This window comes from Excalfactoria chinensis, chromosome 4 (genome assembly GCF_039878825.1).
Source record: "Excalfactoria chinensis isolate bCotChi1 chromosome 4, bCotChi1.hap2, whole genome shotgun sequence".
NCBI classification, from domain to species: domain Eukaryota; kingdom Metazoa; phylum Chordata; class Aves; order Galliformes; family Phasianidae; genus Excalfactoria; species Excalfactoria chinensis.
In genome coordinates this window covers 35,029,022-35,053,698 of record NC_092828.1, presented here as the reverse complement: position 1 = coordinate 35,053,698, position 24,677 = coordinate 35,029,022, and the positions used below count along the sequence as shown (strand labels likewise).

General features: G+C 39.1%; 2 protein-coding genes and 2 long non-coding RNA genes across 9 annotated transcripts in view; 3 read left to right on the top strand and 1 right to left on the bottom strand.

The window, feature by feature from the left end:
* The window catches only part of PDE5A (phosphodiesterase 5A), a 63,390-nt gene extending 52,115 nt beyond the window's left edge, over positions 1–11,275 (top strand). For all 6 annotated transcript variants that reach the window (XM_072336681.1, XM_072336680.1, XM_072336682.1 and 3 more), the window contains exons 16-21: positions 843–943; positions 1,030–1,107; positions 2,322–2,385; positions 2,969–3,043; positions 3,535–3,618; positions 6,935–11,275. In XM_072336681.1, the coding sequence (XP_072192782.1) occupies positions 843–943; positions 1,030–1,107; positions 2,322–2,385; positions 2,969–3,043; positions 3,535–3,618; positions 6,935–7,072 (540 nt within the window). In that variant the 3' untranslated portion in view covers positions 7,073–11,275. The remainder of the gene's footprint in view (positions 1–842; positions 944–1,029; positions 1,108–2,321; positions 2,386–2,968; positions 3,044–3,534; positions 3,619–6,934) is intronic.
* Positions 1–23,209, bottom strand: part of LOC140252247 (uncharacterized) — a 50,063-nt gene extending 26,854 nt beyond the window's left edge. Inside the window, exons 1-2 of the long non-coding RNA XR_011903591.1 lie at positions 23,088–23,209; positions 5,583–5,699 (exon numbers count right to left, since the gene is read on the bottom strand). This is a non-coding gene — a long non-coding RNA (uncharacterized lncRNA). The remainder of the gene's footprint in view (positions 1–5,582; positions 5,700–23,087) is intronic.
* FABP2 (fatty acid binding protein 2) lies at positions 19,012–22,014 on the top strand. Its single transcript, XM_072336127.1, has 4 exons — positions 19,012–19,127; positions 19,795–19,967; positions 20,535–20,642; positions 21,509–22,014. The coding sequence occupies exons 1-4, from the start codon at positions 19,061–19,063 to the stop codon at positions 21,557–21,559; spliced, it is 399 nt and encodes a 132-aa protein (XP_072192228.1). The 5' UTR covers positions 19,012–19,060; the 3' UTR covers positions 21,560–22,014.
* A 152-nt stretch (positions 23,210–23,361) lies between the features above and the next one.
* LOC140252246 (uncharacterized) lies at positions 23,362–24,384 on the top strand. Its single transcript, XR_011903590.1, has 2 exons — positions 23,362–23,558; positions 24,038–24,384. It is a non-coding gene; the product is annotated as an uncharacterized lncRNA (long non-coding RNA).
* Positions 24,385–24,677: the final 293 nt, after the last annotated feature.

Below are 24,677 nucleotides of genomic sequence, written 5' to 3'. Positions count from 1 at the left end.
TTTGTTGACATTTTCTTGACCTCTTATGAGCCACCAAGCAAACCCACGTCCTTGATTTCATTTCAGAAAACATTCCAGCATATACATACACAAAGCAGTCATGATGAGACCAAACCAATACTGCTAATGTTTATGTTCCAAAGTGAAGCCAAACCTAAGCTAAATAAGTATGCAAATTAAACTACATTCCTCTTCTATTATTAACTAATTCTAAGACCAGTTATTCATCATGCAGAAACATTTCAAAGCAGTATATCTCCAGTGTTCATTTTATATCGCAGGTGTGGTACTTCTGACATACTTTGTATTACAATGATTCTCTTCAGACAGGAAAGTACGGAAAAATATGGAGGCAAGTTACCATCTCTCCAGCTTCACAGGGCTTTGGTTGCTGAGCTTTTCTGTCTGTGTTTAATAGCTTGTTATTTATGCAGCTTCATGAATGGAAAATATTTCAGTCAGTGTGAGGTGTACAGGCAAGTACTGGTATCTGTTATTGTTCTTAAGTGAGAGAAGAAATTGAAGGATTTTTATATGAAAGGGACTTAAGATTTTGCTGTTGCTCTGCCTGTAGTTTGATTTCCTAAAAATCTATGATGACGATGTTGCTGCACAGCTTTCTTTCTGCCATTACTCAAGAAGACTGGAATTTTTATTTTTAAACTGGGGAATCCACAAAAAGAATCAGGGCAAAAGAATGACAACGCATACCAGTAAGCAATTCAGAATGATGCAGTATCCAGGAGAGATTTTAGCAAATTGGAGTGCTGTTGCCTAATTAACTACTAACACTGGATTTTGTTGTTGCTGTTGTTTTGTTTGTTTGCTTGTCTTTTGTAAAGGGAAATCAGATTCTCAGCAGCCTTTCCATTGAAGAATACAAGGCAACACTGAAAATGATAAAACAAGCCATCCTTGCAACAGACCTAGCACTGTACATAAAGTAAGTCAGAGACAAGTTTGACTGTTAGCCATAGCTTGATGTTTGGATTGTCAGCACATTGTAAAATCTTTCCACTTGTTTTAAAGGAGGAGAGGAGAATTTTTTGAACTTCTAAGAAAAAAGCAGTTTAATTGGGAAGATCCTATGCAGAAGGAGCTATTTCTGTAAGTAAATGCAGAATGATTAAAAAGCTGATTAATATTAGATGTCTAATTCTCCATGTCACGTTGTCAGGAATTGCATTAAAACCAACCAATCTGTATGCACTAGGCCTGTACAAACTGGTACAGGTGACATAGGTCACTTCCAGGGACTTATTTGCAGCCTGTAGAATAAACTGTGTTAAATAGTACGTGGAGTTACAAAAGCATTTCTATTCCATAGGACCCCTAAGTACAAGGCTCTTTTTCCAATTTCAGTAACTGACCCTTTTATTGTCAGTGAAAATGGCAGTCACTGTTAATGACAGAAAGGAATGACAGAATCATAGAACTGTAGAATATCCCAAGTTGGAAGGGACCCACGAGGATCACCAAGTCCAACTCCTGTCTCCATGCAGGACCACCCAAAAATCATAACCTATGTCTGAGCGTTGTACAAACACTTCTGGTACTCTGGGAGATTGGGGCCATGCCCACCACCCTGGGGAGCCTGTTCCATGCTCACCACTCTCTGGTGAAGAGTCTTTTTCTAACACTCAACCTGACCCTCCCCTGATGGAGCTCAGTGCTGTTCCCTCTGGTCCTGTCACTGTCACCAGAGAGATGAGTGCCTACCTCTCTGCTAACCTCATGAGAAGCTGCAGGCTGCCATGACGCCACCTCTCAGTCTCCTCTGGGCTGAACAAACTCTATGACCTCAGCAGCTCTTCATACGCTTTCCCCTCTAGACCCTTCCTCATCTTCATAGCCCTCCTTTGTATGCTCTCTAATAACTTAAGGTCTTTCTTATATAGTGGCACCCAAATCTGCACATAGTGCTTGAGGTGAAGCTGCACAGAGCAGAAGAGGAAAATCCCTTCCCTTAACTAGGTGGCAGTGCTGGGCTTGATGTACCCCAAAGTACTGTTGGCTATTTTGGGCGCCAGAAATAAATATGTTATCTGTCCAGTAGCAGATAAAGCCGTTCATTTTATGCAAATCCAACAAATGAGCTGGTCCAAAAATGCTTATTCCTGTGTGCTCATTTCATGTGAAAGTCTACATCATCAAGCCTTGGATGTTTTTATAATTTAATTTAATTTCACTTGCTTTTCTGACTTTGATTTTCCTTGAAATTGGATATTCTATTTACTAATGACTTGGCTTGGTGGCAACAAAAATTTCACAGTACAGTAATTAACAGATTTCTTTTATTTGTTTGTTTGTTTTTTTTATAGAGCAATGCTGATGACTGCTTGTGATTTATCAGCTATAACCAAACCATGGCCAGTTCAGCAACGGGTATATCCTTAATTTTAAGATTTCTTAAATACAAATTCTGCATAACTGCTTCTGCTTTCTCTATCCAAGCTGTATTGCAAAAGCAAAGGTGGAACGTAAACGTTTAGCAAGCACTCCTTCAAAATGCTAAATGTGGACTGAAGACTTTCTGAGGTCTTTGCAGCAAGATCTATGCATTTAGCCATGTCAGTCGATTAATTGTTAGTTGAAAGTAAATCAGGAATCTCTGTTGTTTTTTTTTTCCAGCATTTCTGTGTTACTACAAGGTGGTCAGTTGATACATCAGACTATCTAGTATCAGCTGACCTTTCTCTATGTGTTGATCATTCTAGCTGTTATCAATGGTAAGGCACTTTTGTGCCATTATACTTTGCTTTGTCAGAGTAAATATCAACACATGCAGGTGTCTCTTTTGTGAACAGACGTTTGTATCAATAAATCTAAAAGCTAGCTGTTAAATGGGAGATTCTTACTCAGATTGATCCCAATCTGATATATCCTAAGACAGGAAATTCAGAAGACAGTTTTGATCATAGGTAGCAAGCAAACTTTTATAGCTCTCAATGTGTGAAATCTCTTACAGATTGCTGAGCTTGTAGCTACTGAGTTCTTTGACCAGGGAGATAAAGAGCGGAAGGAACTCAACATAGAACCAACAGTAAGTAGAAGAATCATGCAGAATTATCTCTTTTAAAAATGGCTTCCCTAAACAGCTTTAAGGAATCTAAAACATTCCTTTCAAAAGCCAGCTTTTCTTTCAGTGATCAGAATCTAGGACCAACTCCTCCTCTGTCTTCCTAGCAGTCAGTTTTCTTCTGCGGTTTCCAGACACCAACACTGTCATTATCTTTGAGCCAGAAGAAAACACAGAATTATATCTTCTAAATCAGTATTTTAAATTGTCTAGGAAATATATTTCTACTTGGTGCATAATTGCAGCCCATGCTAAACAAGTAAGCTTGTTTATTACTCTAGTTCAATCAAGCCCAAAGACAATCTTCAAAGGCTAGTCATGCATTACAGCACATGTACCAATACCCTGCTGTGCTGAGATTGCTGCAGTTTTTGAGGTGCTGCCTTTTAATTCTGGGCTCTTTGTTTTTGTTTCAAATTTAAATGCATTTAATCATTGAGCTTATTTATTTGCAGGATCTAATGAACAGAGAGAAGAAGAACAAAATTCCAAGCATGCAGGTTGGATTCATTGATGCTGTTTGCTTGCAGCTGTATGAGGTATGGTGTCTGACTAAGAACTGGAAATATCTAAAGCCAGAACTGCTCAATGTAGTTTTCAGCAGTTGCACATTTAAAATTAGGGGAAAAAAAAAATAATGGTTTTATTATCCTAGTTTAAAAGATTTTTATTTTTTTTCACATATTCTGTTTGTTTTGTGATTTAGTTGTGGAAAGGATTATAGCATTAACTGTATGTTTGGCTGATATTTTGTTATACCATTTTTTAAAACGAAAGGTAATTGCTGTGTTCTGTGCACTGGGTATTAGATCCCCGCGTTATGTTTTAGATTCTGCCAGTGAGATGCTGTGATCATTAGGGAAAGTCACAAACACATAATGCTTTGCTATCTATGTCAAGAACGATATCCACATATTGCATGATAAAGAGTGATGTTTAACAAAGAGTTCTATAGCACTGAGAATTCTTAATGCAAAAGGGGATAAGCTACATATTGGAAATTCATCTGGGTTTAAAACATCCCCTCTTTTTTTCTTCTCTCTCATCACACTTAAAAGCAGTGCATGAGAGCATTCATTGACACTTTTTTCTTTCTGGTCACAGAATGCATAAGGAAATGCTTGGTCAGATCAAGTATGAAATAAAATATATTAATTCCTGATTTTATTTTTAAACCAGTAAAGCACACGGGTGAAAGCCCATTCACTGATTCTGTAGCATGTATTTTACAGGAACTAAGGTGAGAAAAAGGTGAAGAACAGATAGTCTCACTCTATGCCTAATATTCCAATGGGAGGAACAAGGCAGTTATTCTTTCCATCTCACATCCTTCTAAAAAGAATCCACATCCACCAGTTGGAAGAAATCAAAGGTAGAAGGAGGAGGGAACTACCAGCTGCCCCTGAAACTTGCACATTTCTGTACTGTAAAAACTCTGACAGGAAAATAAGGCAGGCTTTGCTGAGAAGCTTCACAAAACTGTTTCCGTTGGTAGGCAAGCCACTGAAAGAAGTCTGAGTAGCTATGGAAAAGGTATAGAATATACAAACAGACAATTATTTGAACAGAAAATATGAACAGGTTTGAATGTCCACAGCTTCAGACACTGAGCTGCTGTACTTCATTTGTTGGGGACAGCTTTACCTTTCCATTTATGAAAAGACCAGAAAACTTTCAATTTTATACCCTGTAATGTGCAATGAATTTCACATCGATAGTTACCAAATGATAACAGTCCAAATTGAACCTAGCTCTTGTACTATTCCTGTAAGGAAATGAGGTGTTTGAATAATTTCTAGCTATTTTGCTCCTGATTTGTAACTGCAGCTTAGTTACACTGCAGTGAAGACAAACCAATTCCTGGCTAGCAGCCAAGTGCACCTACAGATTTTGGAGTCTTTACCCTTCTCTTTACCTGAGGAAGAAAGAAGATGCTGTGCCTGTAAGACAGCATGTTTTTGTTCAAAATGTGTTGCCCCTTTGATCCCTCAGTGTATCACTCCTGTTTTTCACTGTCTCAACATCTGACTTGAACTGGAATGGCACATAGCGAGCTGGCAGTGTCTGGAACCTTATATAGACGCAGAGTATGCCAGCACAGGCCCTAACGTGAAAGAAAAGTGAGCAAGACAGACTGATGTCCAGGGTCAGAGAGCATTTAAAAGAATGGGAGCCTATGAGAAAGTGACAAAACTTGTTATCAGTACTAATAATTCCAAGGAAGGGGCTATGGTGTGCACTGATGCAATGTACCTACCTAGTAGTGGATACCAGGCACTAACACGGAGTCCTTTTCTTCAAGGTAAAATATATAAACAATGTTACTTTGAAGAAGAACAAGCACACATTTCACTCTTAAGTGTTCTAATGCTAAGAGGCAAATAATACACAGTGTTGCAACTACAGCATTTTCACTATTCCTTAGCATGCATCCAGCCAGCAGGAACTAAATAGACAATACAGAGATGAGCCCCCAATGAAGCACTGCGTGTATGTGACTTACCATGTTATTCAGAGTAGTTCTAATCCCAGTGAACGGATGCTGTGTGGCTTGTTTTAGACAGATAGCCAGAAGAGTTTAAGTGAGTGATCTAAATATCTTCCCTTTAAGTTCAGAAATCTGGAAAAAATAAAAATAAAAAAAAAAAATTAAAAATTGTATTTCACTCCCAAATTTTAATTGAAAAAAATGTTATATTTTGCAATTTTAATGCTATTTAGATGTGCTTAGATAAATAAAACATGAATACTCAAGAGATATTTGACAGCCCCACTGAAGAGGTGTAAATAAAACTTAGATTTTAAATCTTAAAGAGGTGCAAATCAAGAATAACTCAGTTAGGTCTACTGAACTAATCTTGCTGCCTACAAAGCAGAAAAGAATTATGAAGATTTATACAAGCTGACAATTCACTAGAATACCTACATAAACATGTTCCTAAGTTACAGAAGGGTTAAATATCACTACCTCGTGTTATTTGAATAAGACATAAGTACAAGTGAAATTCTGACTTTTGAAATATATATAATAACCAGCAGTGAGGCCAGGACTCTGCTCTGTGTACTTTGCGGTTGGTCATGGCAGTTCCAGAATCAGAAGGCTCACTCTTGCCCATGGATCTTACTGTCTGAACAATCAAACTCCCACTTCACACTTCTGAATAGAGTGACTTCATTCCAAATGTCAACAGAACCCTTCATGCAAGTTCCGTCATTATTGTGTGAGGATTCATCATTTCCATCAGGAAAAAAAAAGTACAAAGATGCTTATTGATCTGTTTAATTGCCAATTCACCACAAGTACCACTGCCACATCATGAAAAATATTTGATAGACTTCAGTTACAGCAGTCCTGAAGAGGCATCAAGTGTCAAATGTAATTTAATTATTGAGTGCTAATTGTCTTGAAATCAAATATTGCTGGAAGAACTCTGAATTACTTGTGACACTGTCACATCGGTCACATTCACTATAATTGCTCACTACCCTTCCAAGCTCATCTTTTTGACCAGCACTGCCATATATACAAAGAACTGGCTTACAAAAAAAGTCCATGCATATTACCTCACTAGGAATTCTGGGTAGGTCATTTGTGCATAATTCTGTGTAGCAAATTCATAGTTCTTTCTGCACGTATGTATCATGTATTATGTGGACACTGCCATTCGGTCTAATCGGCCATGTATTCATGTTTGATGTGTAACAGGAAGCTTTCTTAAAATCAAAATATAAGTTCAAGTATTGATAGATCTCATATTTCAGTCATTCTCATCTATTTACTATTCATTTTTTTTTACAAATGCTTATTTTGTTGTTACATATAAACTGTTTTACATGTTTTACAATTTATTTCAGGCCCTAACGCATGTATCAGAGGCCTGCTACCCTTTACTGGATGGCTGTAGAAAAAATAGGCAGAAATGGCAATCCTTAGCTGAACAACAAGAGAAGAATCTGATTAATGGAGAAAGCAATCAAGCCAAACGGAACTGAGATGCCGATTTAAAAACCACAAGCTTAAGTTCACATAGAAGACGTAGTAATAGGGGAGTACTGCATTCTACTAAACACTGTATGGATTTGGGTTATGTTTTTGCCACTGCTGTATTATTTTTCCACACTTCAATATATAGCATAACTGTGTATATGCCAAGATCGTATATTTCTTCTATTACATCTAAGAGAGATGGAAAAAGATCTGCAGAGTTAGTTTATACTAACCTATTCCACAAGGAGATATGAGTGCAGTTTACTCGACTGTCCCTGAGAGCCTATTACTTCATAGATGTAAATAGTTGTTCAGTGATTATGTTGTGGCCAGTATCTTAAAGACTACTGCATTTCGCACCTTTTTTCCTCTTTGAGTCTTGCTGTGTTAGGCTGTAAAAGAAATGCACAGTCTTGCCTGTTCTCTTCCCAGAGGTTTAGTAGAAAAACTGGGACTAATGCTGGCAAGCCTGATCCAGCATAGGCTATGCTAACCTCTTCCAGGAAACAGAACTGGGCTTTGAAGTGGAGAAGCCCCAGAATTTGTGCACCTGGTAGCCTTATCGTATTATAAGAATGTCTTAGCAAACGTGTTACATTTAAAAAAACACCCTGTGAATTACTTGGCAATGGGGGGCTTGGGAGTTTCATGGTACAGGTGTCATCATTTTCCATAGATAATGGAAATTGCTTGAAGATTGACGAAATGTCACAACATAATGGACAGGCCGGCTGTCTTGGAAGAGTGGCTCCTATATGAGGCCGCAAGAAGTAGAGAGACTGAAACTAAACAAGATATTTCTATATGCTCACTTTAACTTCATTTTGAAGTTGAATTTAACATTGTCATAGCAAACAAACTGAATGACAGGCAGGAAAATTAGAAGAAACGTGACTGCAAGAGCAAGGGATGAAAATCCAAATCAGAATGATGCTTCTAGTGGCCATCAGTGGCCAGTGCTATTAATGACCATCAATAGGCCAGTGTTGTTATGAAATGGCTATGACCACTTTGAAGAAAGAATTGTGTTAACATATTTTAAAAATTATCTATCACTATGTCTTAAAGGAACATGAAAGAAGAATACTGAAAGCAAAAATAGCCCAGAATGCTACAGGGATTTACCGTTTGCACAAAAGGTATCAACATTCAGAAAACTAAGAATCAATTAACTTGCAGTAGGAAAAGAAGGCATTAGTATTTCATTCAAACAGTGATGATCAATAAAAATGATTTTGAATCTACCACTGAGAGCCAGTTCAAGGAAATACACACATAAGACAGTAAAGACACTGAAAAGGAGCCCATTTTGTCAGTCACTGCATTTAGATAAGCAATATCAGAAGCTAACAAAAAAATGAAGTGTTTCAAAATGTTCCACAGAACAGTTTTTCATGGTCACATATATATATATTTCGGGGGGGGGTAGAATAAGGAATTCTGACAGTGTGCCACATTTCTGCCAGCCCGTATCATTCGTTACTGATTAAATCCTATCTCAAGTTTCTTTTGTGACTACCAGTAATAACTTATTGCAGCTGAATGTGAAAGTATTTTTTCTATAAAAGTATTTCTCCTATGAATTTGTTGGTTTTTTTCAGGTTTTCAGAAGCAAAACAAACAAAAAAGTATGGAATTCAACAATAATTAAAATTCTAGAGCTATGGTGAATTTGTATCTACGCATGTGTATTTATATGTATATCAGCACAATATATGATTGCAACAGGTCATGTCTCTGCACCAGAACTACAGCAGCCTGCCCTGCCCCAACCTTCCAACTCAAAAAAGGAAAAAAAACAAATCTTTTAGGTACTTTTTGATAAATAGGAGCGTTGCTTCATGATTTGCATAGTACTCATATATTCTTTTCTTTGAATGTCTGAGATACTAAAACATGTCAACTGATAAAATACATATTTAATATAAATATGAACAAAATGTATGTGTATAATGGTGTATTCTTGTTGGTATGGTTGAAACTAGTAATTCATGGAGACAGCACAGCAAATCAAATATGGTGATACTACAGCATAGTGACCTATCATTTACATTAAGATTCCAGTAACTATACCTCTCTGTTATATTGTGTGTTCAACAAAACTTTATTATGATATTCAGACAAAGGGTGATGGTTTTATTTCATAGCTCTGCGTGAATTGTTTGCAGAAAATTCTTATTTCATAATGTAGGTAGACGAAAATATGAGAAAGGAAAAATCAACACAAAAACAACAGGCTGTTTTTGACTGAACTTCATTGCCTTCCAGAATTCAACATTTTCATACTCAGCCATTTCATACATTACAGTCATGTTGCTGTTAAGTTACATCATGAATTACGTATCTAATTATTTTAGTCAGGTCTCAACGGTTTACTGCTCTATCTTAAATCATCTAGCTAAGGAAATCAAATGGAAGATGGAAGATACAAGCAGAAACTGAGTGTGTCACTTTGTCATTTCAGTTCTAGGTCTGTTAAAGTCATTGTGAAGTTTGGTATTTAAGTTTCTAGGTACAGAAGTTGTCCCATTAATGTTTAGTACTTGTCTCTGTAGAAACTTCTAAGACTCCTACTTGTTCTCAGACATACACATATTTTCTTTTGAAGTCACTTCACAGCACAGTTTAATGCTTAAAGTATAGCTTTCTTTCTGTTTTTGTCCCCTTTCTGAAAAAAAAAAAAAAATCTTGTTGTGCATGTTAAAGTAGACAGAGTTACTGATGAACCCTAGCTCTTCTATTAAAAAGAACAATGAGGCTCTTATGCTATAGGTAGTACTTTTCCAAGAAGCTAGCCACACATCCAATATTAGCTGCAGAATATAGGTATACGGGTTTTCTGTAATGTCACTCAGTAAGAAAGGAAGGAAAAAATAATCTTGATTTTGGCAATTGTATTGATTTTTAATTAGTAGCAGTTTAAATCACTCTCAGATACAAGTACAAGCAGCCTAGTGATAAAACTGAATAATCCATTCCATCAATGACCAGCTGATCTCTCCTTAGAGGAGAGGACTGAAGCCTGATAGAGGCATCATCTTTTGCCAGCTGGGTGCACATAAAGGTAAGGTTTCAAACTCCAGTCTGATGCATTGTATCTGGTAGTGGCATGAACTGATGTTTCAAAGCTACTGGGTAACTGATTGTGCAACCCATTAGAGAGAAAAATTAAGAAAAGCCAGACCTGGCCCCTTAATTAAAGTTACAGAATGTTCCCTGAGAGATCTGGTTGATGCCCCTTGCAGCTAAGCCTGAGAAAGTAGAATGTTGATGGAAAAAGTGCCTCACTCATAATAAATTCAGAAACGTTTAAAGGTTTTAGAGATGTAACCTTTCAGGTGATTTTTTACATTAGCTTTAGCTAAAGGTCTCGTCTCTGCAATGCTGTAGGTTGTTCTTCATGCCAAATCACACACGGTTTACATTCCACGAGGTTTCAGCTTTATTTCACAGTCCTCTACTCTGCTTCTTCAGGGACTTGCACTAATTTGAGAGAGAAGCTCAAACACTGGAGCTTGAATAGAAACCTAAGTTTACCCTGAGGATAAGAAACAGTGAGGGCTGGACTATTTGGACTTTCATAGGAATGAGAAACATCATAGAGTCTGGCCTGGCAACTGGTAACTCTTTCTAAATATGATGAGTAGTAACTTCAAGATCTTTTATCCTTGTCATTGCTAGATAATGAGAATTGCATGGGAAATTTTATTTTCCACATAAAGAAGTCTGTTTCCATAGAGAAACTTCTATCTAAGTACCACTGTTTGTAAATGTATATTTATATGATGATGCTATGTAACATTTATTTTCCGCTAACTTTCACTGCACGAGCTTGTCATGCTAGAGCCTAAGGTATGCTCAAATTCCCATTTAAAGTCAATTACATGATTCCTGTTTACCTCAGTGGGAGTTCGATTGAGCTGTATAGAAAGTGAAGGAATAGGTCAAATTCACCTTTTCTAGCTATAAAGAGGGACCAAACTCATCCTCAGTAACACCTGCCTCGCCTGTTCTTTACTGTATTCAGCTATTCCTGCTGATGCTCAAGGTACCTCACAGATGTAACTGAAGTTAGAATTTGAGCCCTCTGTATTCACGTGGCAGACACATGCATGTGTCTCTTGAAGAATGTAGTGTGAAATGCACTGTAAATAGTTTGAATATACATTTATATTATACTTTAATAAAAATCTTACTCACAGTCACTAGCCACCAACTTTGTCTGTTTGTATTCTTTTATCTTAAAAATATTTCAACAAATGTCATTTCTGGGCACAGTCTTTTTGCACTAGGTTAACTGGGTTACTCTGTAGATTTTCTGCCTTTAAGTAGAATTAAAGTCTTCTGAATGTTATGGGTTCTCACTTGCTTCTGTCCTATGAATACTTAGTAAAATGAATTACATTACTTAGAGAATTGTTACTCAGTAAGTAATTCACTTAGAGAATTACCCAGGTTGGAAAAGACCTTGAAGATCATCAAGTCCAACCGCAGCCTAACCAGTACCCTATCTCTAAAAAACCTCTGCTAAATCATATCCCTGAGCACCACATCCAAACGGCTCTTAAACACAGCTTCTGCAAATATCTGTTATATTGCATTTTCAATAACTTCTCCAGGTCCTGGAAATTCAGACAAGAGCTACACTATTAATATCATGAAATTTCTAACACGCGCACTACTGACATGAGACTGATATTAAAAACAGCAAAAAGTCATCTGCTGCCGCTAACCACTAGAGAGCAGTGCAGCTACACTTACTAGGAGCTATCAGAAACCAGATTACGTATTGGTAAGTAGAACTGGCAAATAAAACGGCTATACAGCTCTGTCCTCATCGTTTGTCCCCAGGTGTCAATTTCTGAGTAGTATGTAAGAGACAATGAAAAAAACAACCTTCCAACTTCCAGCAAAACTGTGATAAACTTATTTTTTGCAACAAAAGTTGCATTGTGTGCAAACTGTTGATCTTAGATCTTGGCCAATGGGCTTCTTGGCATGTCCAGTTCTTTGGCTATTAGGTTCTCCACAGCAACAGTTCTGGGTTGGTGGGATTTTTATTTATTTATTTTTTATTTTAGCCCTAGGCAAAACCAACAAGTATGTGCATCCCTGATGAACAACAGTCTCATTCAAAAGTTATGAAGGGCCAGATTTAGTCCAGCACAAAACACAAGCGCCGCTTGCTGAAACCAACTGCAGTTTGTGAGTGCAACTCAACAACTGTCTTTGTATATCTACATACATCAAGTAACCATTTGCTCTGGGACTACAGTCTTTCCACTCCAGGCACCAATTTAGAATCACCATGCTCCTGCATGGCGTTCAGTCGCTTCCCGGATATCTAAACTCCTTTCAGAGAAAAGACACTGTTTTCAACACAGTAATACTGGAATACATTAGAATACATTCCTTACCCACTTCAGAAAAGAATATCCCCTTATACTAAAGTACGTTGTTGAAGAGTTGAAAAGCGATATTAGACTCAGTATTTCACATCTTGTGTAACTATGATGACTTTTTAACAAATGGAAAAGACAATAATCCCTTCTTCCACCTATTTTAGTAAAGATGTCAGCTATTGCTAAAACGCAGTTCCCATTCCCACAAAATCTCTTTTTAAGATTTTCGCAGAATAATTCAAATGTGTGGGTTTCCTGCAGTAGGAAGCTTTAGGATCTGAAATTAAGGCATCTAACAGACACTCCATTTTTCAGCCTTTCAGAGGAGAGCTGCATTTCTCAGCATTTATAGAACCATAATGTAGGACTTCAATTTCAGTTTCAAAAACATCACAAGTTACAACTTCATTTCAGTAACTTTTCCTTTCAGTACACATAGTTCCAATTTCTTGTAACGCCTGGCTGCATGGTTTTCCACAGTACTCCAGTGCTCTTATTTTATTCAACGTGAAAATGTATTTTTGCAGCTCCTAAGAGTTTAAATTATTCTCCAAAAAGCTGTATTATCTTCTTTTCTGAACCTATACGGTCATGTGATGATAAAATCCACTTTCCTGATGTGATGAAATAGGAGGCTAATCAATTCAGCCATGGCCTGCTGTTGCTCTCTCAGTAGTTTATAACGACTGATAAATAGTTCTGTACCTTACATAGGTTTTTATTGAACATTATAGAAGGTCTTTAACAAACACTGGGAGTTAAATAAATGGTTAAATCCTATCACTAATGTACACACAATTAAGTTCACACACAAGCACTTCTATTTTTTTTTCTAGTTGACCAAGTCACTGGCATTTTATGACTTTTTTTTTTTTTTTTTTTTTTTTTTAAGGAAGCAAAAGTCATTTCACAGATAAGTAGAGGGGTTAATTTGATCAAAGTCACACAGAAAGTCAATATCTGGGCTGGAAATAGAAAGAATAGGCCTAAGATCTGTGTTCTGCTTTTACATGAGACATGAACAGAAGAAAGAACATTATTCTATGTTGAAGCCATCTTCTCCCTTTGGATGTGTGAATGGATATATATATTGGCTGTCCAGTCTGGGGAAAAGGAGGCTGAGGGAAGACCTTATCACTCTCTTCAAATACCTGAAAGGTGCTTACAGCAAGAGCAGGGCTGGTCTCTTCTCACTGGTGACAAGGGTGAGGGGAAACCGTATCAAGTTGCACCAGGGTAACTTTAGGTTGAATATCAGGAACAACTTCCTTACAGAAAGGGTTGTTAAGCACTGCAATAGGCATCCTGAGAGGCGGTTGAGTCACCATCCCTGGATGTGTTTGAAAACCATTTGGATGTGGTGTTCAGGGACATGATTTAGTGGAGGGTTGTTAGTTAGGGTAGTATGGTTAGGTCATGGTTGGACTTGATGATCTTTAAGGTCTTTTGCAACCTGAGCAATTTTGTGATTCAATTCTATGTAAGTGCTTTATTATCAGGGCTATACAGTGTCCTCTTGCTGTCCTGATGCACTTGGGAGAAGTCTCCACATTACAGATTGAGATTAGATTCAAGTCACTAATCCAGATAATCACCATAAGAGATATACAATCAGCAAATGGCTGTGCTGAAATAAACTAAAAGTCCAGTTCAAGTTTTGGAGAAGTCTAAAAGGCAAATGCAGACTGTCAAAACTAAACTTTTTTAGCTCATTAGACTATAATTCATATCCTTCTTTCATCAAACTTCTTATTCTAAATAAAGTACTTCCCTAAATTTACTTGCTACTAAGTACTTGGAAAATACAGGAGAATAATATTAAGATATACATTTAAATACCTTAGCAAGTAAATAAGCCCTATTCATCTACTGACATTGATCTGTACATGACAAGTGACAAAAGGCACATATACTCATGGATTTGCATGAACTTTGGTATAAAAGAACATCGTTTAGATTGGAAAGTGTTCAAAATCACGCCCTCTTTACTGCTACTATGAAAAATTCTGCTAACCTAACTAACTAATCCTAGGTTTCATTTTAGGACACACTAGAAGACGAAGGAAATAACCAGAGCTGACACTGCTTTAAGAAAACCCTACATTTTGCTTCTAGATTTATTTATTTTTTTAAACCCGGAGTTCATTATGAAGAAGCTCATGCACTTGCTTATGAAGTAGCTCTTACGCTTCAGTTTTCCTCAAGAGTCAGCTCTCAAAAACATGTAGCATTGTATTATCAGAGACATGACTCACAAATTACAAAGAAGCAAATGCAGACATGTAAGATCCACAGCCCACTACTAACTAATCAGATAATCAGATTCTATACTCTCTGGAAATTTCTAACATTTTCAAATGTTGCAGCTTTGTGTGTTGTACTATCAGCAGCAAGCAGGAGACAATCCTTGGCCAAGAAAACCAAACAACAATCAACCAACCAAATAACCCCCCCCCAAAAAAAAATAAAGACAACAAACAAACGTTAGCAAATGGGCAGCTGGAGTTGGGCGAGTGATAGCTCAAGTATGATCAATGCCTGCTGCAATCCAACATCCACTTTCAGCATATATTTTGAAATCACTTATGGAAATGTTAGGCTACGGTGAGCATCCTGCTGCTAGGCCAGCCATAGTTATCCTAAAGGTGGCTTTACTGACACAGCATTTATCTGCTGACTATAGACATACAAAATTGAGTATTGTGGTTTAAATGCTTAGTCAACCTTTATGACAAGGGATCTTGACACACTTGAATGACTTAAATGCCCAGCTAGCCTTGCAATCCCTTCCTAGAAATGTATAAGAACCCTGTAATAGAAAACATGTAGAAATAGTGCCAAATTAGTACCTGACAGAAACTAAGTAACATGCATATTTTAAAGAGGTATGAGCAGATTCATCTCTCTCTTACTATGTTTAATATAAATATTTTTATATTACAGTGTTATAAATATCTTATTTTTATCCTGACCACAAAACAGCAGCACTTCTTAATAAAGCTGAATTCTACCGTCCTAGCTCACGTTAGGCTGAGCAACTTGAAGACAAGCCACAAAACAATAAATGAGATTGAAGAACGAAACCTACTGCAAAAGCATTTTTGCCACGCTGATCTTTGGAATCACATTGATAATTATCTTCATAACAGAGCCTGGTGAGATTATCACAGACTGGCATGATGAGATTGGTACAGCAATACAGGTTAATCATTTATTTCCATTCACTGCATTTAAAGATCAAACTTCAAAGTTATGCTGATCCTGTTCTAGTGTCCTGTAGCTAGCAAGCTGAAGAAAGCCACAAAACAAGAATCCACTCCCTTAGCTTTCAAGGTTTTCATGCAGAGAGCAATGCTTCATGGATTTCTTAATGCAGCACCTAAACAAAAATTGTAGGTTTGAAATCTGCACAAGGACAAGCCAGGCAAGAAGGAAAAAGACTGTGGAATATTTCAATATAAAAATACCTTCCCTCATGATTATTTATAATATTAGAAGAAAAAAAACTTCTACAGAACTCGAAGAAGTCTGAATGAAGTGCACATAACATCATTCTTTTTACACATAAGAAATCTGAAGTCATATTTTAGTATGTTCATAGTCCTAATTAACCTGTAAATTATGGGAGATCAAAAATAAAGCTGTTTGTTCTGCCACTGACATTCTGTCCAACCTCAGGGAAGAAAAGCTCTTTATGCTGTCAGTTTTATAACAACATGGAGATACCCTGCAACTCATAAATACCAGCCTTTGTGGAGATTCCTGCTTAACTGACAGAGCTGTGGGGACGATCAGAAAAGAATCCTAAGGATTCATACTCAATGAAAAGAACTGCTAAGGATGGGAAATGGAGACAGAAAAGGAGCATCAACAGGCTGTAACCCAGGAGCCACCTACTTGCTGTTCCTATAGTTAAAAAGGTTTGGAGCTGGCTGCTGAGCCTGACTTGCGAGGAAGCCCGAGGAATCACAAGTGGAGAGAGGCAAACAGCGAGATAACTGACAGGAAAAGCACATCCGAGAGAAACGCCTGTTAGTTTAGGACTCACTCCATGAGACCACTCCCTCTCTGTCGAGGTTCACAACTACTGAATGGAGTTTGATGTAGAAATTTGTGCTTGAACCATGAATTTTGTTTTCAGAGCTTAAAAAGGCAGCCTGAAATGACAATCATGAGGAGAGAAATCAGCAACACTAATCTTCTTTAAATACATAAAAGACTACTTCGGATGTTTCAAGTTCCTTAAATGTAATCAGCAGCTTCTTTAAGAGAAAGTCAGATCTGACTAGAAATTAGAAAACTACTGAAATGCTCAAATAAAGTGTAATTTTCCATTTGTTAAGAGTTCATACAGTCCTGAAACAATGTGAATATGGAAGATGTTGCCATTATCCAAGTATTTTCAATCTATCAGTAAAAATAAATAAATATCCAAATGGGTAGTTCAATCTTTTTATATGAAAATACTACACGTTATACATATGCATGAATTATGTATCCATATCCTTCTACATATATTTGAACCGCTGCACGGCCTCATGTTTCTACTGGATTTGACTCAACTTTTCATGTCAGCGAGTGGTTCAACAGTTACACTGCATCACTGACAGAAAGAACACTTCTGCAAATACTTTAAAATAAAGAATATTTTAAACAGTAAATCTGATGATCACTTAACACCATAATTTCTTTATATTTCTATACTACGTAAATGATAGATAATGATAATTACAAAGGTCAAGAGACAATGCAATGCAATAAAAGAGATCATCTGACTAAGAAACAGACATTCTGTTTGCCTTTTTTCTGAGCTGGCTGAACGGTGAGATGGGTACCCATGATTAGCACAGCACTGGGCATGGGCTATGACACTTTGAGACACCAAGTCTGGGCTCAGCTCCATACTAGTACAACTACAGTTCTTCTGCCTTAAAAGTAGCTGATTTTTATCCAGTTCCAACTACAGGGCTGGCAGGTATATGTCTCCCTAAGACCAATATCTTGCCTGTACCTGGCAATGCTCCAGCTCACAGTGAAATATAATACGTTGAAAACATCTGCTGTAAGAGTAGATGGCTCACTTCAAATGAAGTGGATTATGAAATAGTCATACAAAGAGCTCTGTTGGCAGATCGTAGATAACCTCTGCTGGGATAAACTTCTAAAAGTGGAATAGGTATAGGCAGAACTGGAGGTGTTTGCAACTGAACAGACCAGACTGTGCCACATTCAGTCTTCTGGGAGACCAAAGTGTCTGGAAAACAAATAAACTCTGGTGCGTGGTCAGTAGCAGCCCATTTTGGGTGCAACTACTTCAACTTTGTTTGCAACAATGATCTATGTTGTTTTCTTTTCCTCTTCCCTTAACTTCTGTATAGTCTGAAGGTGAGGAGTAGCTATTGAGTTACTTCCCCCTGCATCCTGTTAGCAAGATTAGCACTGATTTCAAAATGAACCTGAGTGGAATGGAAAGCCACATCATTTTGGTATCACTAGCAAAGTTCTAAATTCATAGTTACGCTTCAGTAAAATGTTTTGCTGTGGATCTGGAAGAAAAAGAAGATTATGACAACACCAGACGAGTAAAATTCATTAGTTAGAGCACAACTCCGTTACCTGTGTGATGAGCAAAATTCATTTCAGCATTCAGGATTTACATTTTGAAGCTAACAGGCAGCAGATCTAGTGCCATCCATAGGAACAGGCTAACTATAATCCTGAATTTGGTACAAACACATTTAGTACCAGCAAACTTGCTCAGTTTCAAGTAGCACTATCTCATGGGGAAGAAAGAGCTAAGCCAGAGTACGCTCATTTTCTGCATTATCCTTCAACATTTAAAACCTGGGATCTATGGAAATCAGCCACGCTGGGTAAAATTCATTTACTGACACATCAACTACTGTAGGAATGGACAGAAACAGAGCATTCACTGAAGGGGCTATAATATAGAGAATACACAGAAAGTGCCGTGAATTTAAACTACCTACTAAGGAGTGAGGATATGAATAGAGAATATCATCACAATTTCCATAGCTCAGCACTAGACTAGAAGGCAGCAAATTGTTTCTGAAAACCTGTGGACATTCAGTGGATCCTTCATCTCATGCTTATTACATGGAGTCAAATAGATTCTCCCCAAATTAGAATGGAGACTTGTATTTGTTTTGCTGGGTAAATACATTTTCTCCAGTTGTATGAAGACTCTCCCACCAGCATGAAGTCCTATGCAACAAAGAAAATGTCAACACATTCTCCCAGTCTAATTATTACTTTCACTAGATAGCCAGTTTTTTACTACAACTCAAGTAAGATGAACATAATGAATGGGTTAGAGACTGTTTATATAGAAGAGCAATAAAGATACCATCATTATTTGAGGCAATAAGGGAGGGAGAGATTCAACAAACAGCGTGCTTACAAGTGGAAAACTTAGTTAAACTACAGTGACCTCCTCCTTGACAAGATCAATGCCACAGCTGAGCTTTAGCCAGCCACATCATCATGTAAATTGCTTTCCTGATAAGCCAGTACATAAATTCTCTTTGCAAAGCTCTGCTGCTTACCAGAAGTCTGCCTACAGACAGAAAGATGGCATTTAATGGTACTTGGAAAATCGAGAAAAATGAAAACTATGAAAAATTCATGGAAGCAATGGGTAAGCCTTACTTTTTGAATGCCTTTTAAGAGCAGGATACCACTATGGTGGAATACAAACTTAAGCTGCTGAGGAACTCCCATCTGACTAACCTGTCTTTCATTGTCTGCTACTTTGCCCTTGCACATTGCCCTGCATTTATTTTCAAAAGACTCTATAGAGGGGAATACAAGGTAGAAAAATACTCTGATTTTATTTGCATTGTGATAATCGTATGCATTCAGCTAACTCCAGTAGAGGTATTCCAGTAGAATCTCTACATCTACATTTGTGGAAAAGGCTCAGAGAATCTGAATGGTAAACTTTAAATAGAATTATATGTAAGGAATATTATTTTCATAAGACTGTTTGAAAAATTATGCAAGAAGGAAATTGCTGCTCTCCAGTTTTGCAGAACACACATGATTTGAGACACATTAACATGCTAATGCTTACTTTAAGCTTGTACAAACTGCCTGTAACATGGATATAAACATAAGCGTCCTAGTTGGATATTGGTTTGTATTACATGCACTGCTGCACACTCCTCAGTGAAAGGTGGTGAAGAGTAAGACCCTGAGTCAGAATCCTGGGCTGAGCTCCTTCAACTACAGAAAACATCACGATGAAAATGCAAATCTGATGTTCTATTTTGTCTTTCTCTGATTGATGCTAATTAATTTTTTAGGTGTTAACATAATGAAAAGGAAGTTAGGAGCCCACGATAATCTGAAGCTCACTATTCAGCAAGATGGAAACAAATTTCTTGTCAAAGAATCGAGCAACTTCCGTACCATCGACATTGAATTCACTCTGGGAGTCAACTTTGAATACAGCCTGGCTGATGGGACTGAACTTTCAGTAAGAGACTTTTGATATCATTCTATATTCATTGAATAGCAATAACTTTACAAAATACAGTTTCAGGATTAATGATTTGTTTTCCTAGGTTCTAGTTTAAACTTGGCTTTTAAGGTCAGACAGTTCAGGAATGCTTGCACCTTATATATAAAATCACAAATTAGCCCTAAATGTTAATGGTTCAGCATTGTGACAGGAAGCACAGGGATCCATACAGTGCCCAAAAAGCAGAGTATCCAGCAATTTTCATATGCTGAAATCCAGGCAATTGCAAACTTTACTTCTTACAATACTCAAGTACACCACCTAGAATGTAGTGCGGGTATCTGTAAGGAATTCACCATATCAACAGAGAAAAAAATCACCTGAGCCTGACAAAAGTGCAACTGAATAAGCTGACTTCTCTTTCAATATTTCATTTTTCTTAACAGCCTTTCCAATTGAGTCCTTAAAAACAGCATTACACTGACTTAATCTTATCTCAAAGCACTCCTGCAGCCTTTAATTCAAATCAGTGCCATGTTTATTGGAAAACATTTGTGTGTTGTTTCTTTTCCCCCATCGCAGGGTTCTTGGAACCTGAAAGGAAATAAACTCGTAGGAACGTTTACTAGAAAAGATAATGGAAAAGCACTCACAGCGTACAGAGAAATTGTAGGCAGTGAGCTTGTACAGGTGAGTTGAGCAGTTGTGTATAAGTTGCTTATACACGATTTAAGAATACAATGAACTGAAAACATTCTCAGAGACACCCTGAAAGTCCAGAGTACTTTGCTCAAAGCCAAACAGCCTCACTTATGCTCAGATTAAGTCATCAAGTCTAGTAAAGGTATTAAAATTTAGAACTTTGGAATTTGGAACATAAAACTGGCAATGTGTCATCTCCTACCTGTGTGAGCTGTATCTTATCAACACATCCTGAAGTCTGTGAATACAAGCTGTATGTAGAAGCCACATACAAACTAGTCACATTCTCCCTGAAGGCCCCCTTTTTTTTTTTTTTTGCCTTCTAAAGACATAGTACAGGAGTTTTCCCAAGGATAACATGCTCAGCAGCTGACACAGCAGGAAGCTAGAAACAAAAGAGAAACCTTCCATAGCTCTGTGACCAGCTGGTCACAAACTTCTTAAATAAATAACCCTCCCATGAACAGGTGTGAGATCTGAGATATCAGAACACAAGGGGCCAACTCTTTCTCACATTTCTAATAAAAGCAGGCACAAAGGTGACACTTGGGAATATGGCATTTCAACACTTTGGGAGTGTTTTTTGTTGGTTTTGTGTTATTATTTGTTTTGCGTTTTTATTTGAAAGCTCCAAGAACTGTCCAGTGGTAGTTCAAATGTTTCCATGGAGAATTTATGCCTATTGACAACAGGTTGCTTGCTTTCCTTCTGTTCCTTGCCTCAGAGCCCTTCCAAGGGCTTTTAAGCCCCAAATGGCTACCTGACACAATTAATAAACCACCTTTGATCACAACACCTGTGAAATGAAATGTTATGTTAGCAATGACTGATTTTTCTTCTTCATTTCTGAACAGACCTATGTGTACGAAGGAGTTGAAGCCAAGAGAATCTTCAAAAAGGAGTAAATACTTTAGCCAGAACAGCACTGGAATCAAAATCCTATTAGAAAACAACAAAGACAATTTTTCTACATGTACTATTTTGTTTGTTTGTTTGTTTGTTTTTTAGATCTCCTCACAGCAACTCCTAAGTAGTGATTATTCAGCCCTAATGAAAACACAACTTTACATTTAGTGTTTTACCTTTAAAAAATATATCCAGTTAAAATCTGAAGACTAAAATGTTACTTGTAGGAAGTCTTACCTGAGTAACATACTGTAAAAGGCTGCCAAAACTATCTTCTATAATCAGAACATTGTTATTTTTTGTACTGGTTCTTGAATGGCAACTTAGCTTCCTTACCACAATATTTGTAGTGACAAATGATTTCTCTGTGTATGGAGCATTGTGTAATAAGGGTGGTAAAGCTTAAGAGAACCCTGAGATCAAGCAAGTCTCAAGAACTGTCATATGTAAATAGAAATATACAATAAATAAAAAAATATGCTGATAACACGGCTTGCTTTGATGTTTTAAATAATATCTCTGATACCTTGCTGGCATCAATAGAAACAGGATCAAGCACTTAGTGATGAGAGACGGATATCTTGCACTGTAATTGTGTAAGTTTGGTTTAAAAAGTATGGCAATGCTTTAAAAACATACAGGCTTTGAGCAGTCCCAGTTTACTGAGGGTCAAAATGATTCTGTCAAGAAGAGTACCAGCAGCTCTGAGTGATTTTTCTTTCAGGACGTGAATGAAAATATTCAAGGAGCCTGAACTAGATAAGGGATGATTTCAGTCTAAGCTGACTTCACATGCTGTGTTTCTAATGGGTAACCAACAGGCACCATGCTGCTGAGTTCAACCCAGCCTCAACCCCCTGGAGCAGTGCTATTTCCTAATGCCCTTCGAGGGTCAGCACTCTGCCCTATGCTTATTCGCATTTCTTAATGGGCACCGTTACGCTTCGATTTCAAGTACTTCGTTAAGTTTTTCCCATTCTCCTTGCCTGTCTTTGCGCTGGGAGTAAAAGAACTAAACCCAAACCTCATTCTTCAGTTCCTTCTATAGCTGAAGCCTCTCAGGCCTAACCCCGTTGCGGCGTACAGGGCCCCAGGGCTCCCTCTGCTGGCACCGTGCTCTTATGACGCATCCAGGACTCTACTAGGATCTATGACGCAACTCACCTCCTTATTAACTGGGACTTTCCCCGCTTGCCAAACATCGATTGCAACAGCCAGCCCGCTCATCCTTCTGCACAGCGAAACTACCTGCACCCCTTACAGTGCTGATCGAGCTGGCGGTCTCAGTGTAGCGCCAGCTTTGTGTCTCGTGAGCTCCTCACACAGCGTAAGTCACTCGCGAATTTAGGGAGCACCGCTAGCCGTCAAGGCTAAGTTTTCCTACCTATCTTCACACCAGCATTTCCGAGCTGATCCTTTAGCTTTCCCCAGGAAGCCACATGAAGATGCTTCCACACAAGCCCTGAGCGTGCTTTAAGAAGCAAGGCCGCCGTGACGGGCAGGGGCTGATCTCTGCTTTCCACACACCTGATCACAACCGGCCGGGCACGCGACCAGCGCAGCCTACGGCGTAGCGCAGGAACTCTGCCGGCTCCGGCCCTGCCTCACGAAGCGCTGCTTCTCTCAACGTCACAGCGAGCACCGCGCGCAACTGGCAGCTCGCACCGGGCAGCGGCGAACCCAGCAGCCCGTCACGCGCCAAGGGCGCTGCCCGCGCGGGGCCGTGCCGGCGGTACGTGCGCTCCGCTCCCATTGGCTGCCCACTCGGAAGCGCGATGAGCGCCTGCGCGCTGCGCGCCTCTCGCGGCGGCCGCTCGGTGCCGAGATGGAGGCGGAGGTGCGGCGGCGGCCGCAGCCCGAGGAGCGAAGCGCGGCGGATGGAGAGCGGCTGCCGGCCTTATCGGGGCAGTCCTACTGGCTGGACCTGTGGCTCTTCGTCCTCTTCGATGTAGCGCTCTTCGTATTTATCTACCTGCTGCCCTGATGGGCCGGGCCCAGGTCAGTCGGGGTGAGGCCGGAGCAGGGCGGGATCCCCTCCGGGCGGCACCGGGGCGGGGCGCGCCCGCTGCGCGTTGCGGGGGTGGCGGAGTAGGAGCGGGGGGTCCCTGCGGCGGCCTCGGCCGAGTTGTTCCGCTCGCTGTGAAACCATCGTCTGGCACTTGGAGGGTCCGTCACCTCCGGCCTGACCGCCCTCACACGCGGCCGGAGTCTGCAGGCTGCTGCTGCTGCCACACGGGACGAACCACAGCGGCACACAGAGGTTTCAGGTTAACGGGCCGTGAAGCAGATGCCGAGATTCACGGACAAAGAACGGTAAATGCAGACGTAATAACAAACAACTAGCAGCCTGGCTTCCTTCGCCAAAAAAGCTGCCAGTTTATAGGCCAGGCAGCACACCGGCTCTTTTTTTCATGCTTGCTGCGTCTTCCAAAGGCTGCACAGCTCTGAAAGTAACCAGAGCTTTCTGTTGTCCACAGAGCCACGTGGATCAGGAATCACTGGACGCACCTTATGAACACAAGCGGGACCATTTGGAGGAGCAGCATTTGCACAACATAGACAGCAGTGGAGAATGAGAGTTCCCACTGATGGAAAGGCAAGAGGCCCCCTGAGCTGCAGAGATGGGTGCATGCTGTATCACTGTACATCCCAGGATGTAATAAGAGTATTGTCTTTAGGATTGTGCCTGTATCCTGTCTTTCCACGTTCTAAATGGTGCCTTGCAGGACAGGAGACAGCTTGACTGTGCTTTTGTAATTGCCTCCAAGACTTGTTGAGTATCAATGAAAATATGCACTGTTTGAATAAAATCCAGCAGTTAAGAGACTGAAATTGTTACTCAGATTTATTCGTTCAGAAGATGTCACTGACCCCATTTGTTTTGCTTTCAAAAAGCTGATCACGATAGTTCAGTGCTGTGCCTTTTTGTTATTTGTTTTACCTCTCTCTGTACCGCAGTGCATGCAAGATTCTTGCTTCAGCAGTTACTGTGCAAGTGCACAGCAGTAGCTGCTGCCCTCACCTGCTGATTTAGGTAATAGAAGTTCTGATTTCCTTGCTACATGCGGTGAAGGAAGGAGTTCACACGAGCATTCTTAAGCAACTGACAGGTTACAT

Excerpts from the sequence above, each read along its gene's own strand:
- FABP2 (XM_072336127.1), top strand. The coding sequence starts at position 19,061 with ATGGCATTTAATGGTACTTGGAAAATCGAGAAAAATGAAAACTATGAA. Across the intron at positions 19,968-20,534 it reads CTGATGGGACTGAACTTTCA|GGTTCTTGGAACCTGAAAGG; the intron begins GTAAGAGACTTT and ends CCCCCATCGCAG. Across the intron at positions 20,643-21,508 it reads TAGGCAGTGAGCTTGTACAG|ACCTATGTGTACGAAGGAGT; the intron begins GTGAGTTGAGCA and ends ATTTCTGAACAG.